Source organism: Phaenicophaeus curvirostris, chromosome 5 (assembly GCF_032191515.1).
Source record: "Phaenicophaeus curvirostris isolate KB17595 chromosome 5, BPBGC_Pcur_1.0, whole genome shotgun sequence".
NCBI classification, from domain to species: Eukaryota; Metazoa; Chordata; class Aves; order Cuculiformes; family Cuculidae; genus Phaenicophaeus; species Phaenicophaeus curvirostris.
Window position 1 is genome coordinate 11,125,850 of NC_091396.1, and position 16,885 is coordinate 11,142,734.

Here is a 16,885-nt window from a genome sequence, read left to right on the forward strand (position 1 = left end):
CATTTATCTTCATTGACTTTAAAACATTACAAGCTCTTATTGCAACCTAAGTGACTGTGAACTGTCTCTCTCAATTAAAACAAGTCTGAATAGCAAGGCTGACCATATACATCTTCCCACTACACACGGCTTCTGCAGGCATCGCAGTGATCATGGAAGAAGCCAGGCACTGGTGGTGGGAAGCACCAGTTTAAGGAAACTCAACACATTCCTATTGCTGCAGCTGCTAAGTAGTAAAATTCACTTTGGATCACTTGTAATGTGATAAGAGGGATGTATCAAAAAGAAACAGCCATCACAGGACACTACCTGAAGCCCCATGAAACCTTCCCCGATGCTGTTTCCCTACTGCATTACAGAGGTTTTTACCTTTCCCTGGGGCACCTGTCACTGCTGCCAGGAAAGCAGGACAGCACATGTGACAGTTGCTCGTTCACCCCATTTCTGGTGGCTCCCCCGGCAGTGCTGCCTTCCCCACTGCCTGGTCCTGCCGGTCTCTGCGGCTGCCTGAACTAATGGGAGTTGCTCCTGTTCTATTTTTTTCCCATGTCTCCCTTCTTTTCTCTAATTGTTTTAAACTTTATTTAATTCACCATAATATTGTCTTACCACAGGTTGTCTTTCCTGTAATAGGAAAGATGAACCATGAATTCTGACATCTCAGCATATCCTGACACAGACACTGGTGGGATGTCCCACCACACGTTGCTGTGCTTCTGCCTCGTGGCACTTCAGTTCCTCTGTGCAACTGAGTTTCCATTCAAAGCTCCACTTAGCTTTCAGCTCGATTCTTTTTTCAGTGTACTGAGCAGCCTCTTGCTTTGCTTTCCCTTTCTTCCCCCCCTCTCAAAGGCAACAAATCAAAAGGCCACCCTGTACTATTAATTCCACTTACTGATATTCCCTCCACAGTAAAGAAGTAAACACATTCCTGATGAGATATGCAGGCTGCAAAAGCTCTGTTTCTTCATATCAGAGCTGGGTATCATGAGTTCACTGGTGCTTCAGTCCCACTGCTCCTGCTAACCACAGGAGCCAAGTTAGGGCTGCAATGTGCAGCCAGCCTTTTTGGTGTATAGGGACTGGGTGTGATTTCATAGCTCACGCAGTCATGCTGATTAGGATAAACAGCATTTCCCATGCAATCTGCGTGTAACACCTCTCAAATGAAGTTGTATTTTCCCAAGGGAAACTTGCATCTCTTTAGTTTAATTTTTCCAATAATTTGCTTGTTGGGCTACATATTAAGGCCACTTAAGAATGCAGCTTCAAAGTGGTTTCAGTGAAACATGTCTGCTTGTCAAATTAAGACCTCCTCTGTCAACGCTGGTGCAACCTAGGGGAATTGAAGATCCAAAGAGGAAACAGAAATATTGATTTTCATCTGTATTAAAGAGTTTTAATGTATTTTGCTCTCCATAAAATGTAACCTCTGCTGACAAAGTGCTCCCATCCCCACTTTGAGAAACTGCAGTGTGTTTCAGATCAAAAATCATATGATAAATCTTAAATACAGTGCAACTGAGGAAATGGCTTTCGGTTTCCAAGTCAAGGTTACCTTGTGTGTTAATGAAGGCTTGCATCCAAATTCATCATCAGAGGAAGAAGTAGAATACTCGGTAGCTTGTTTTCTGACAGGTAGATGTTCACATCCTAAAATGCAGGAAGAAAATAGTCAGTGAAGCAAAAGATACTGTTCTTTAACTTACACAGACACTTTGCACCTGCCATGATTTCTAATCAGCAGCACCTAGAGCAATTTGGAAATTGGGCTGACTGCATTAATTAAATTTCTGACCCCTGTTAAAAATGCTATCTGGGTATATATTTTTTTTTCAGGTCTTACATACAAATAAATTAATTGCTTGAGCACTCTGCATGTAGCATGCTGTTCTGAATGCACTCAACATTCACTAAAATGTATATCTGAAGTTAGCCATATTACCCAAATGATTGTATAAGGCTCACTATACAGTGTAATTGAATGCAAAAAGTCTGAGCCAGCTCTTAAACAAATTACCCTTATGTGGCTTGTAGCATCTGGCACCCATTTTTACTACATGACATCTGCTCAGTGTAAAATAGTTGGCGTCAGAATGTCTGGTCATATAAAAAAATCACAAATGTAATCAGAAGCAAATGGACTAAGAGAACAAGGCTTTATCACACAGCCTCGTGCAACATAAATATTTCATTAATTATGTCTAAACAAATGTCGCTTATTTTTCTGCTTTAGGAATATTATCACATCATTGAAATGTTGATTTAAATGCCATGATAAGTCAGGAAAATCCATACATCACAACAATGCACTCTATAAGGAAAACTCAAAGACTGCCTTTGGAAGAAGCATGCTTTCAGAATTATAAATTAAATTACATTTAATTGCAGCAATTTTATCTTGCCTGTTTTTCCAGCATATTGTTTCAACTGGGTGTAAATATTTGAATTTCTTTGTAATTTGTCTAATTCATAGCTTCATTCTCTTTATTTCAGAAAATAAAACCACTTTTGGAACATCTGCCTCTACACTTCAACCTGCTACAGGGTTAATGGTTAACAGCTGGGCAACATCTTGAAAATGTACATTATTTAAAGCTAACAGTGCCATTTTTCTTTATATGTGCAAGGTAACAGTTGGCTTTCTATGTGCAAGTTCTATTCACATTGAAATCACTTCCCATTCTTCCAGAGTAAATGTTTCTTCATTGCCTTATCCTGGATCCCCGTCCTGAAGCAGGAATTCTGTCTCAAAAAATTGAAAATCAGGATCCATGAAACATGTTCATCCCAGGTGGAGAAGCAATGAAAGCAAATCCAAGTAATTTGAGGAAAAATTCTGATTTTTCTCAGAAATCTCAGTTTTAGAAGCACCCAGTCTTTGTGTCAATGAAGCTGCAAGCTCAGAGATTCCAACGGAGTAGGCTTGGGTCCTGCCCTCCTTTTGCAGGACAGGTGCTTGGGCAGTAGGAGGTGCAATAGCTCTGGTAGAAATTCCAGGTGGATCTCCAGCCTCCCATGTGATTGCCCTGCTCCAGAATTGCCCAGGCTGCTACCCCATACCTCCTCGCCTCACGGTATTTCGTGGAGGGACACATCTCCTGCTTGCTGGGAACTCTCCTATGGCTCACGACCTCTTGGGTCCCACTGGTGCCATGCACTGCCCCATGCTCTGCGGACAAGAGTGTAACTCTAGCTGTGCCCCATCTCTGCCCCAGGAGGGGACAATCATCTGTAAAGCCCATCCCAGTGCACAAGATAGAGGAAGGCATGGGTGTATCACCGTTAATATTTCTTTAGAGGAGTAAACTCTCTTACCTTGCTTTTCACCATGCAACCAAAAAGTTTGCAGTAACTACCCTGCAGTCACGCCACTAGTGAAATCAAATTCCATAATACACAAATGGCAAACCTTACCACCTGGCAGGGATGGGAACACAGGCAATTACACGCTCTCTTTCTTCTCTCAGCTGTGGGAATAAATGACTTCTTCCCCGTGTCCTCCTCTTTGAGTGATATTAATAATTTTAAAAGCTTCACAAGGTCTAGAGGAAACGCAGCCTGCTGTAACACAAGGCCACCTGCCTTCTCCTTGGAGGTGTGGCTCGGGAGCTGTTTGCCTTTTTGGGACAAAAGACAGTCAAGGACTTCCACAAGGACTTCCAAGGGCTATCTTGGAAGCATGAGGAGGCTGATGTCTGTGAACAGAATAGATTCATAATATCCACAGTCCTCCCAATGCCTATCTGCTATGAAGAGCCAAGTATTTGCACCTTGCTCTGCAGAGAAAAGCCATTTAGATTGCTCCATAACAGATCAGCCTTTCAAGGGATATTGTACCCACAGCCCTGTGAGACAACAGCCACCCGACTTCTCTCAGCAACTTCCTTCATCATGTCCACTCAAGCAGCCTATGGGACAAAGGACCACGTGAAACCACTCAGTGATGAGGCACCTGATGGACCTAAGTGTTTGTATTGACAGTTATGGTCTCTGTCACATTTATTGCATATACGTTTCGCAGCACTGAACTTCTCTGCTAACATAATGTGGATAATTGAAGCATGGACTGCTTCACTCCAAGGAGGTACCCAGAAACACACAGCAGATAGTAACAGAATTGGGATGAGAATACAGGTTTTTGGCTCCCAGATACGTCCCTGCCACAGTCCAGCGATACAGAAACAGTGGAACAGCACACTTCTTTCAACATTAAAAGGGCAGCCACTCAGTGCTCAATTATTTTTCTCTGGCTATTTCTTTGTGGGAGAGACCATGCTCTAAAATGTATCTTAGATGCAAATTTCAACTTCAAGACTACTGTAACAAGCATAGAAAGAAATTACCTCACTGAATGAACTTGCTTTGTACAGAGCTAGAAAAAATACCAGAAGTTTATTCTATTTTTGAAAAAAAACCAAACACCTCACCTCTCCAAGCTCCACTCTTCTGTATTATAGCATCTGTATGTTCTACTATAGATGACTGAGCATTAATCTTTACCATCTCCAAAGGAGTGGGATAGGCAGAACTGAGCCACCAGCTGTGATGATTTGGACAAGGAGTTCACATATAAAAATGTTCAAATTAGAGAATTCTGCACTTACAAGGTCATTTAAATCTAAAACTTAGAACTGTGATAGTAAAGCTAGGTAGTAATAATTGGCCTTCTCCAAATGTGTCAAGCATTAAAGCTCGATAGCTACGGAAAAGATCTCAAAACCATTCCAAATATTAACTCAACTCTTGTAGATGTGAACTTTCTCTTTCCAGCCATCTCATTCCTTCAAAATGGTAGTTATTCATTACATATTTCTTAAGTACTCTAGTGCCTCCCTAACTTCCAAATTTTCTTATGTTCTACTAGAGCTTTTCCTCCCCAGCTAGTACAACTTTGGATCACTAAGAATGGTCAGCTGTAGTTTTAGTTCTTAATGATAAAGGAGAAAGGAACAAGTATTTCTGAAATCCTTAGGAATCTGTTCTTGATTTCTACCTTGCAGTAGCCACTAGGAGTTTGGTCAAGAGACCTTTCCAGCTTACCTGATTAACAGCTGTCAAGTCACAGGAAACTGGATATTAAGGTTCTTATTAATTGTTGTTGAATCTGGCACTGTTACAGAATACGCTTCAAAGTACAAAGTTGGATAAAACCTCCAATTCTTGATATTGGGACTTGGCATCCTCACATATGCATGTTGTAAGAGGTAAGAAAAACTACTTCTATAAAATTAAAACGCCAACCCATGGCCAGTTCTTTACAGCTTGGTAATCCAAGGGTGGGTTTCAAAGACACTTTGCCTACGCATACTGCTATTGAATGTCTTCAGTGGTAAAATCCTCACTGTATTCAGAAGGACCAAAGTCCAGTGCTTTTGAGAATCCCTCCTTTAACATATAAATTTAAGGTACTGGTTCTCCTAGGAAACTTGAAGTCGCCTAAGCAGAGAGGGAGGTGTCATATGAAAAGGTTAAGAAGGTGATACCATCTGTTAGACGTCGGAACCCTACTGATTTTTCTGGAGATTTATAGGGAAAACCACCACTGCTGTCACTCTGCATGTCACAGCTCACCTCCCTTTCCTGGGTTTTTGTGTCACAGTAATGGCTGTAGTCTAAATACACAGAAAGTCTTGGAGCAGGAACTCTTTTTATAATATAAGTTTATATTAATCTGTTGGCTTCCTCTTTGAGCGTCCAAGATTGCATATTTTTATAAGGTCACTGGAGTTAATCACGACCATTTTAAGTACTTCAGTGTTTTACAAAAAAGATAGGCAAAGCTACACATATCTCATGGGGCACTGGTGTCCCGAACCAGATGGAAATTTCCATGGAGCGGGAGATGAGAAGAACGGCCAGTAGAATCAAGAGTGGGCTTGGCTATTTGGCTTCACAACCCTGCTTCTCCACAGGTTGCTCGTGTGGTCTTATGCACATAATTTAATCTTGTAGTGACCCTGTTCCCCTTCTAAAATATGAAATCAGTGAGATAACAGTGCCCTAGCTGACAAGAAGATTGCAAATACACATACTTTCAGTGGTACAAAAATGCAGTCATGGGAACTGTATATGAACCTGAAATATTTGCAAGCATTCTCTTTTCAATCTAAAAGTGCACAAAACCAGCAAAGTGAGTTCATAACACATCTAATCTGTTTAGCTGAATTGGTTGTTCTGCTTAATGAAGTGAGCCTTGTAAACAACTCACAGTCACAAACTGAGTTATAATTCTTCTCATCTCATCTAAGGGAAAATTCTAAAGATGTTATGGCATGATTCCTACTCTGTCAGGGACCGAAATATCCCTTTCACGTCTCCATCACTATCAAGAAGCAACTCCCAAGTCCCAAATATCTGCCAATAATCAAGCACTTTCATGGGCTGGTCTTCAGAAAGTCTATCCATAAACCAGAAGTAACCTAAACCCTGGATTGACTACTGCACCTCGTTACAAACACCCAGCTGACTGCAACTCTTTCACACTACCTGGCTTAGCTCTCTTTTTACTGTTGTTTTTCTGTGGTATAATTTTTAGTATCTGTAACTAACACTGCACTTTGGAATTATTTTGTTTTATTTCAAAAGTGCAGGTAGGCCAAGATAGGCATCAGATAGGCATCCGATTGATTGATTGATTTTATTGATTAAGTTTTGGGCTTCTTTGTTTTTAACTTTGGAAACCAAAGGAGTTATCAAAGGACAAAAGTCTCCAAAATATTTGTGCAGCAAAGAAAAAAGAATATGGAATTGCACCTAGAAAATCCAGTGTGGCTGTCTGGGGACATTTGTATATGCTACAAGCTTAGATAGGATTTGATTTTTTTCCTAAATCAATTTCTCGCTGAAATCAGTGCATGAAGCCCCATTACAAGTTGTGTAGAGTGCAACTGAAGATCCCACTAGTTTGTCCTTGGCAGTGGATGTCTAAAGGAATGATATAGGCACCAGTCATGTGCAATTCCTCCCCTTAACACTCGCCCAGTTTAAAGCATGTTTCAGTTGGAGCTTTCTAAATTGCAGGTGGTTTCTAAGCATTCGATTAGTCCTCAGTGTATTTCTCTTCAATTAGCTTGCCGAGTTTAATATGAAGCCCATGGGCTTTTGTCACCCAGTTCATTCTTTGGCTCCACAAGCCAACAACACATTGAGGGAGAAAACACGCATAATTTAAGAGAAACCATACTTGCACATAAGTTGCCTGGCCTCAAATGGGATGGAAAAGTCCTACTGCAAAGAGCCAAGAGGAGTACAAGAAAGTGTTTCATTAAACTGGTTTGTGCAAGGTGCTGGGATGATTTTTTTCCTCTAAAGAAAAGACGCTTTCTGAGACTCATGGTAAATTTCAAGAGAGACAAAAATAATGACATGTGATGTGGGCTAAAATTCATCATCAGTTCACAACTGAAGTTAGCCAAGTATGGACTTCAATCAAATACCAATGAGAGACAGAAATGACATTTTAGGGAGCCAACCAGGATTTGGACCTTTACCAGTTTGATTCATTCAAACATGAATATTTGAAAATGTTCAGAGAGCTGCAATGTTGAGTTGAAGATGATTATGCGGCGAATTGCTAGATCAAAGCTGCATATTTCCCTTCTGAACAGACTGTGCAATTCCTATATTCAATAATTTATTATAATTTAATAATTTCTCTTTTGACTTGCACAGCAGAGGAATGCAACACATTAAACAAGCACATTTCCCCAAAATATTTAAAATAAAGTATAGTATTATTCCAATCTAACAAGAACTTTTCCCATTTTAGTAGGACCACAATATACTGATTATTATAATACATCTCATTAAAAGCAAGTTGACTTGGCTTAGTTGAAGGGTGATGACTAGGTACTGACTCAGAAAAAGTCTCCTGTCTGAGATCATAGTGTGACAAATGTGAACGCTAGCAACTCTCTGCGGCTTCAGTGCAGTCTTTAGCATCCTCTGGCTCAGTGAGTATGCCTGCTTTTGCAAGTTTTTAGATAAAAGATGCGCCAAGAATCCAATAAAAACATTCAGGAATGAGAGCTGGGGTAATTCTATCAATTTCAATAAACTTCAGATCAAGTCTGGTATACTGTATATCTTCCTCAGAGCATGTAGTACTTCAGACAGGTGGGTGCAGCTCTCATACCTCATATTTTATACCTGAAACAGTGCTGCGCTTAATTCTTTCTGAGCCTATGCTCAGATTACTCAGATTGCTTTGTCTGACATCAATACTTCTTAGACTCATCTGCAATTTTAATACTAACCTTGGTCTTGCAAGCAAACATGAAAATTGATGCTTTTAATCACTGCCCAAATAGACTCACAAATAGGTCAGAGTAGGTCAAAAAGGTGCTATCTGCTCTGAAATAAAACAACAAGGGGATATTAATGACACTGCAAAGCTCCCAGAAGTATGTCTGCAGTTCTGTCACTGCGACAGCAGACAGAGCTGAAGAGACACCTGCTGAGAGAGCACATACATAAAGCCGAGCTTCTTGCTATTGCAACCATATTACTTCAGCCTCTGAGCTCCTCATGGAAAGGGTAGCAAGTGTAGTCTACACTGCACTGGAGTTTTTCAGTGCTTGTCCTTTTGCTTGCCCACTGTACTCCTCCTTCCTCAACACAATGAATGTCACAGCAGCAGCTGCTCTGCACAGCATCCCACTCTGCCTCACCATTCATTCCACATCCACAAGTGTATTTTCCTGTCCCAAACACATCTGAACAGCAGCAAGCAGCACACCAAACCTGGGTCCAGCAAACTACACTGTGCTTGCAAATCCATTCTGCTCCTTTAAACCAGAAGCAACTCCTAAACCTTAATCAAAAATGCATTTAAGTCTTCCTGCATAGAAAGTAACTATAAATCAAACATAGCACACAACAGATATGTGTTTGTATGATTATTCACAGGTCTTTTAAATGTTAAGAGCTGTTACTAGAAGTAAATAATCTAACTTAGGCCCTCACCTGTGGAAGGATTATGTAGGTTGTCTTCTGGAGAATGGTCCTTCCTGAAAGGCAGAGATGACACAAAGGAATTCGCTTCCCTGTCACGAAGTTTGCTTCTCAGTCTATCAAAGAGTGACCCCAGACTACCCTTCTGTGCAGAGTCATCCAGATTGTCCTTAGAGCTGTTCTTGGGCTCTGGAGATGAAAGAAATAGGTACTTTTCATTACAGATTAATCTGTCATCCATGGGAGTCCCTGGAAGAGTCTCTTTAAAGGTAAACTTTTCTAGAAGTCCTGGAACATCCTCCATCCTAGTGCAAGAAGATTTCTGAAGTGTATTGGTTGTCTTGGAAGACCTGGTATGAGGATTGTAGACTGGGAAGGATACCTCCTCACTGTAATCCCTTAGAGATTTTTTTTCAGAGCCGACAGAAAAATGAGGTGGATTTGAGAGGGGGCTCCCATTTCCTAAATGTTCTCCTGCCAACTCCCTTACTCGAAGTTCCTGTGGCTGAGCATTATTTGCTCTATTATTGTTACTGTTCTTTTGACTTAGGGAATAGCCAGGAGTACTGGGGAAGATGAAGATAGCTTGTTCTGAAGAGGCTTTGACTCTGTTGTCTGAGTTCTGCTTTAGTCCCTCTGAAGATGAGGTTAGAGGCTCCAAAATGGACCTCTTGATCGCATTAGCTATGACCCTTAGTGGTGATTTTGGCCGGTCAGCTGCATGCTCCCTTGTAACTGCATCTGGACTCCTCAGAGCACCTTTTGTGTCAACTGCCAAAGCTGGTGGAGGATCATCTGCAAGCAAGAGAGGCACAGGACAACCAGATAGTTTGAACACATCTTTTCTACAGTCAGCATTCTTCTTCTCTGAAGTCCCCAGTGCTCCTTTGTTTCGATACCCTGGACAGGTTCCACCTAAATCCACCCTGTTTGAATCATATGACAAGAGTCGCTGTTGAGTACAAAGAACCAGCCTCTTTTCTGCCTCCTTTAATTCACGCTCAAGCTTTTCTTCTGGCTGCCTTCTGTTTTTGTCATCTTTCTCTTTCAAATTTGGAGATGACAGCACTTTTGCCTTCCTTTTAAAGTCTTCTGCTCCAGGGGTAGATTTATGGGGTTTTTCCTTCCAGCCCTGGGCTCTATATGGCCCAATGTCAATATCTGTATCTTCAGGCTCAGAAAAATCAGCAGTCAGTGTCCGGTTCCCGGGAGGGGTCCATAGAGAATCTCTGGTGCTGCTCTGAAAAGAATAATGGGGCACATAGAGACAGATGTCTTCAGGCTTCTCTCTGGCTTTTTCCCTTCTTTGAAATACTGGGCTGCAGGGTGTGAAATGTCCTCTTGTAATTTCAGGTGGTTTCTTGTAAGAAGACAACTGTAACAGGAAGATTATTTTAAGGTCAGAAAAGCACAGTTCAGTGTATCTTTTATGTAACACTTCAGTCAATTTTAATCTTAACATAATACAAATAAATATATTTTCTTTATACACACACACACATATGTAGGTAATACTACAATAGGAAGAAAAGTTTTTCTCCCTAAAGGGCTGATATCTCTCTAGAAATGGAGCTCTAATACTACTGGAAATTTTAATAGTCTAAAAGAAATGTTATTCATCCTAAGAATCTGTCATATCTTTATGAATTGCTTTTAATATTTTCCTTAGAAAGAAACAGTCCTATCTACAATAAAAAAGAGCAGATCTATTCTCCTGTGTGCATTCCAGCTGCATCATCTTAGAGTTACCAGTAAGCACAAGAGACCATAATCTGTCCTCTCCAAATACTTTTATATCATTGCATGATTACATAGCACAGGTAGGAGGGAATGAAGTGAAGACTGTAAAATGCAAGATAGTAGTTTTGAACAATTCAGTTAGTTCTCTCTTATGATTATTTTTCATTTGGTGAAGATTTAACTTCATTACTCTAGCCACCAAAGTCTTTTGCTGGAGATAATAACAAGGATAAATGCTCATATTACCTAGCCAGCAGACCAAAACTAGTGGTTTTTAACTTCTTGAAAGGGAGGCATTTTATTCTCAATGCTATGTGATAATGGATGGTGAGAAGCTAAAAACATAGCTAAGCTCATAAACTGAGCTTTAAACTAGATGTGAAGGGGGAGGGGGTTGAGACCAGGCTAGACAGGAGCGAGCCTGGACGTGGGGCGCTGGTGATTGGGAGAGGGTGTGCTGGTGAGGACCACCAGTACATCACCACACAGAAAGTGGGGGAGAACACACCTCGGGGTGCTAAGGGAGATACGGGCACTCTGGAGGTAGCTACTCCAGTTACCAGGCAATTGGGAACGAACTCTGTTCCCTCTAAGAGGGCTGAAGGCTCTGCAGCTCAGCTGAAGTGCATTTACACTAATGCACGCAGCATGGGGAATAAGAAGGAGGAGCTGGAAGCTGTTGTAGGGCAAGGAGCCTATGATGTCATTGCCATCATGGAAACATGGTGGGATGACTCATATAACTGGAGTACAGCTATGGTGGGGTACAAACTCTTCAGGAGGGACAGGAAGGGCAGGAGAGCAGGTGGGGTAGCCCTCTTTGTAAGGGAGGACTTGGACACTGTTGAGATGGATTGTGGTGATGAGGAGATTGAGTGCCTGTGGGTTAAAATCAGAGGAGCCCATCAGAAGGTAGGTTTTGTGATGGGAGTCTGTTACAGACCACCCAACCAAGGAGAAGCAGCTGATGAGCTCTTCTATAAACAGCTGGGGTTAATCTCTAGATCAATGCCTCTTGTTCTTGTGGGAGACTTCAATCTGCCTGATATCTGCTGGAAGTACAATAGAGCAGAAAGGAAGCAGTCTAGGAGGCTCCTGGAGTGCGTGGAAGACAACTTCCATGCACAACTGGTGAATGAACCAACAAGGGAGGGTGCCCTCCTGGACCTGCTGTTTGTGAACAGAGAAGTCCTTGAGGGGGATGTGGCAGTAGGAGGACGCCTAGGACAAAGTGATCATGAGATGATAGGGTTTTCTGTTCTAGGTGAAGTGAAGAGGGTGGTTAGCAGGACAGTAGCATTAAATTTCCAGAGGGCAGACTTTGAACTCTTCAGAAGGCTGGTTGGCAAAGTCTCATGGGAGACAGTACTTAAGGGCAAGAGAGCCCACCAGGGCTGTGAGCTCTTCAAAAAGGAAATCCTAGCAGCTCAGGAGAAGCCATCCCCATGTTGCGGAAAAAAAGCCAGCAGGGGAGAAAACCAGCTTGGTTGAACGGAGAGAACTTGAGTGATATCAAGAAGAAGAGGAATGTTTATGGGCTCTGGAAGAGGGGACAGGTCTCTTGGGTGGACTACAGGAGGAAAGTGAGATTGTGTAGGGAAAAAATCAGAAGGGCTAAGGCTCAACTAGAAATCAGATTGGCCAAGTCTGTGAAAGATAACAAAAAATCATTCTATAAACATATAAATAATAAAAGGAGGACTAGGGACACCATAAAGTCCCTATTGGACACAGAAGGAACAACAGTGACAGGGGATGAGGAAAAGGCTGAGGTACTTAATGCCTTCTTTGCCTCAGTCTTTAATTGTAAAGAAAGTTGTTCCATCTGTGTACAAACCCAGGAGCTAGAGGGGTAAAATGAGGCTCCCATGATCCAAGAGGAGGTGGTCAGAGCCTTGCTAGCCCGACTAGACACCCACAAGTCTATGGGGCCGGATGGGATTCACCCAAGGGTATTGAAGGAGCTGGCGGATGTGCTGGCCAAACCCCTTTCCATCATCTTCCAACAGTCCTGGAAGACTGGGGAAGTCCCACTGGACTGGAGGCTGGCTGATGTTGTGCCCATCTACAAGAAAGGTCGCAGGGAGGATCCAGGGAACTACAGGCCTGTCAGTGTGACCTCAGTGCCAGGGAAAGTCACGGAGCAGGTGATCTTGAGTGCTATCATGAAGCACATGCAAGACAACCGGGTGATCTGGCCCAGTCAACACGGGTTCACAAAAGGCAGGTCTTGCCAGACTAACCTGATCGCCTTCTATGACAAAGTGACTCGGCTGCTGGACGAGGGAAAGGCTGTGGATGTATCTTCCTGGACTTCAGTAAAGCCTTTGACACAGTTTCTCACAGCATTCTGCTTGGGAAACTGTCAGCCTCTGGCCTGGACAGGCGCACACTCTCCTGGGTGGAAAATGGTTGGCTGGCCGGGCCCAGAGAGTGGTGGGAAATGGTGTGAAATCCAGCTGGAGGCCAGTGACAAGTGGGGTTCCCCAGGGCTCAGTGCTGGGTCCAGCCCTGTTCAATGTCTTCATCAATGACCTGGATGAAGGCATCGAGTGCACCCTTAGCAAGTTTGCGGACGACACTAAGCTGGGTGGAAGTGTCGATCTGCTGGAGGGTAGGGAGGCTCTGCAAAGGGATCTGAACAGGCTGGACCGCTGGGCGGAGTCCAATGGCATGAGCTTTAACAAGGCCAAGTGCCGGGTCCTGCACTTGGGGCACAACAACCCTGTGCAGTGCTACAGACTAGGAGAAGTCTGTCTAGAAAGCTGCCTGGAGGAGAGGGACCTGGGGGTTTTGGTTGACAGCGACTGAACACGAGCCAGCAGTGTGCCCAGGTGGCCAAGAAGGCCAATGGCATCTTGGCTTGTATCAGAAACGGCGTGACCAGCAGGTCCAGGGAGGTTATTCTCCCTCTGTACTTGGCACTGGCGAGACCGCTCCTTGAATACTGTGTTCAGTTCTGGGCTCCTCACCAGAAAAAGGATGTTGAGGCTCTGGAGCGAGTCCAGAGAAGAGCAATGAAGCTGGAGAACGGGCTGGAGAACAGGCCTTATGAGGAACGGCTGAGAGAGCTGGGGGTGTTTAGCCTGGAGAAGGGGAGACCTCATTGCTCTCTACAACTACCTGAAAGGAGGTTGTAGAGAGGAGGGTGCTGGCCTCTTCTCCCAAGTGACGGGGGACAGCACAAGAGGGAATGGCCTCATGCTCCGCCAGGGGAGGTTTAGGCTGGACATTAGGAAAAAACTTTACACAGAAAGGGTCATTGGGCACTGGAACAGGCTTCCCAGGGAGGTGGTTGAGTCACCTTCCCTGGAGGTGTTTAAGGCACAGGTGGACGAGGTGCTAAGGGGCATGGTTTAGTGTTTGATAGGAATGGTTGGACTCGATGATCCAGTGGGTCTCTTCCAACCTGGTTATTCTATGATTCTAAGATTCAATTCCAGCTTCCATTTATATCTCAGATTCCCAAATTCACAACGGTGAAGCCGTTAATCTGTCTGACTTCTTGCTTCCCAGAAGCATCAGAAGTAAGACAGTAATGATTATTCCCTGTTTCACAGTTGTATTTGATGACTAAAATTAATATTGGCCAGGATTTCAGATAAAGAAACATGAGAAACGCCAGTAAAGAAATAAACACCCTCTTAATCCTTTCTCTTTAGAGTAATAAAAAGGCCACCAAGTACTGCTTATACAGTGTGACCTGCACAGTGTCACCTCTCTTCAAGCACAGCATGGCCATGAAGCATTGTGCAGCTTTGCTCCCTTGGGACATTCCCTTCCTGGCCCTATTGTCCTGGACCGGATTTCAACTACTACCGTTGATGTGGAAGACTTGATTTTTTTTTTTCCTAAGGAAGACCTGAGGTCAAGCAATTTTAATCATGTTTAACCCAAGGGTGAGGACAATGGGCTAGGACATGGGCTGGTCCCTGTCCCACCCAGTTCTGCGTCCAGGGGACATGTTGCCCTTTGCTTGAGACAGTCAGTCACGACTTCTTGTGCAGCATGGCACTTGCAGCAGGCGCACCCTTCCTCAGCCTTGAAAAAATAATGATCAAAAAATGCAGAAAATACTAAGGAAAAATACAGGGTTCTGATGGAAGCTGAAGATGCTCCTGAGATGTGGAAGGTGTGAAGCCAAGGGCCTGCTGCAAATTAAGAAAAGAAGTTTTCTGCTCACTGGATGCAAAAGGTGTCAGTCTCCTCCATCAGGTTTCCTATAGCTGCCACTCTGCAAGCATTACTTTAGCTACCAGATTTACTTTTCAAGGCTGATGCTGGCCCTTGCCTTTCACCCAGTGATACACAGCGACCAAGCAACATTTAAGCCATTTGGTTGTGATACCCTCTTACCCCATCACTGCTGGCATCTGGCCTTGCCCAATATGCCACGTATTTCCATCCAGCTCTGCAACGATGCAGACAGACCAATAGCCAGCTTGGGAACACCAAGGGACAAAGATCTGGGTATGGGGGAGTAGGGAGTGTTCCTCTTCTTTGGGCGGAAACCGTGGCACAGTGGGAATCCCAGCGGTACCCAAGCTCCATGATGTGAGGGAAGGGCAGCGTGATGGTGTCTACATGTTGGTTGATGCAACAGACTAGTGCCTAACCCTCAGTTTAATAGACATCTGAGTCCCACAGAAAGTAAATGCCATTTAGCTGCATGATATGGGAATGTTTATATCATTCAGAGCATCTGTGTCTCTTCCCTATGTATAGCACAGGGGTAACTACAATTTTAGTAGATGCTGGGAGGACCAAAACTGTTCAAAAGAGCAAAGGATGCTCAGACAGTCTACCGAGAGCAGACATGCTCTAACAGTTGTTACACTTTGTTTGCTTTGCACAGTTCTCCTTTGTACCTGTGTTTGTGAATGATCCTCTCCAGGACTGCTTTGACAGCCAGCTGAGCTGTCCTTCCAGCGTAGCCCAGGTTTCTTGCTGGTCAGTAGCGGGAAACCTGCCACAGACACAAATTTTACCATCACATTTTTATTGCTTTGTCTTAAACAACGTTTGCAATTAAAGAACGAGAGTAGACAGTTAAACAGTCATCTGGATATAGATGTACCTGAGGAGCTGATCTACAGTAATGAAACTTCTGGCCTCACTCACATGCGCGCACGCGCTGTGCCAAACACATGTTGACATTTTCAGTGGTAGACCTGAACTGCTTCTACTTTTTGGCTGAATGTGGTGATGAAGCTTTTGAGTTTCAGGAAACTTTCTGGCTTTCAGGCCTTAAAAGCAGAGGCAGTCAAAACAACACCAGCAGCTTCTGAAGCTTTGGTTAGTTTCGAGAAATGAAGAAAACTTCTGAGGGGGCAGTCATCAGAGCAGGAAAGAAATGAGAAATGCAACCGCTTGCAGACAGTAAGGACAGAAATAACCCTGTGATCTTCCAAAGCCAGGCCAAGAGTGCTAGGGTGGGGGTGTCTCTGAGGATCAGGCAAGGTAACCAATTGCTAAAGGCCTTGAACTAAAACCAGCACAGACAGACTTAGACCTGCTGGAAACAAAAGTAGGGAGGTAACTTGCACCTGAAGGGAGTCTCGAGAGCTCTCTAATATTTGTGCCTGTGGGAGTTTTACATAATAAATAATCTTTGTGTAGAAGAAAAGTATCTCAGAGCGAAGATATTATCACATCAAGCTTTAACATGACAAGTATATTTATAGTGGAGTTATTAACTCCCAAACTCAATTACTAGTTCTGAAACCCACAAAGGTTCCCAAAAGCAGATGTTGGTTCTTCTACATAGGGATTAAAAGCTGCCTAAGGACAAAAGCAATACACCAGAGACTGAAGACAGTTCCTGCATGTGCACTTCAGAAAAGGCAAGCCAGGGAGAGAAGCCAGCTTTGCTTTCCTCTCAGTGTCTCACCTGTGCATTCCCAGTCTTGATGGATTATGTTACAGGCAGTCAAGAACAGAGGGAAATGATGTGCTGGAGTTCATGAAGGAACTCCCGTAGAGACCAGCAATGAGGGGCTGAACTGAGACAAACCCAGCTTTTGTCACCCACTTGAAGGGATACCATAGTTCTGATCTGTTGTTGGCCTTGCTTTCTGTATCTTTTTGCAATGAGTTTTCAGAGGAGGGGAAAAGAAAGATAGAACTAGAAAACCCCTCCACATGATTTCAGACACACTGAGAAAGTCCAATGATGGTCCTTTAGGAAAGC

At 43.4% G+C, this 16,885-nt stretch overlaps 1 protein-coding gene across 1 annotated transcript in view; it reads right to left on the reverse strand.

The window, feature by feature from the left end:
- The window catches only part of MICAL2 (microtubule associated monooxygenase, calponin and LIM domain containing 2), a 140,120-nt gene that overhangs the window by 13,175 nt on the left and 110,060 nt on the right, over positions 1-16,885 (reverse strand). Inside the window, exons 29-31 of the mRNA XM_069857565.1 lie at positions 15,564-15,661; positions 8,968-10,330; positions 1,559-1,653 (exon numbers count right to left, since the gene is read on the reverse strand). Of these exons, the coding sequence (XP_069713666.1) occupies positions 1,559-1,653; positions 8,968-10,330; positions 15,564-15,661 (1,556 nt within the window). The remainder of the gene's footprint in view (positions 1-1,558; positions 1,654-8,967; positions 10,331-15,563; positions 15,662-16,885) is intronic.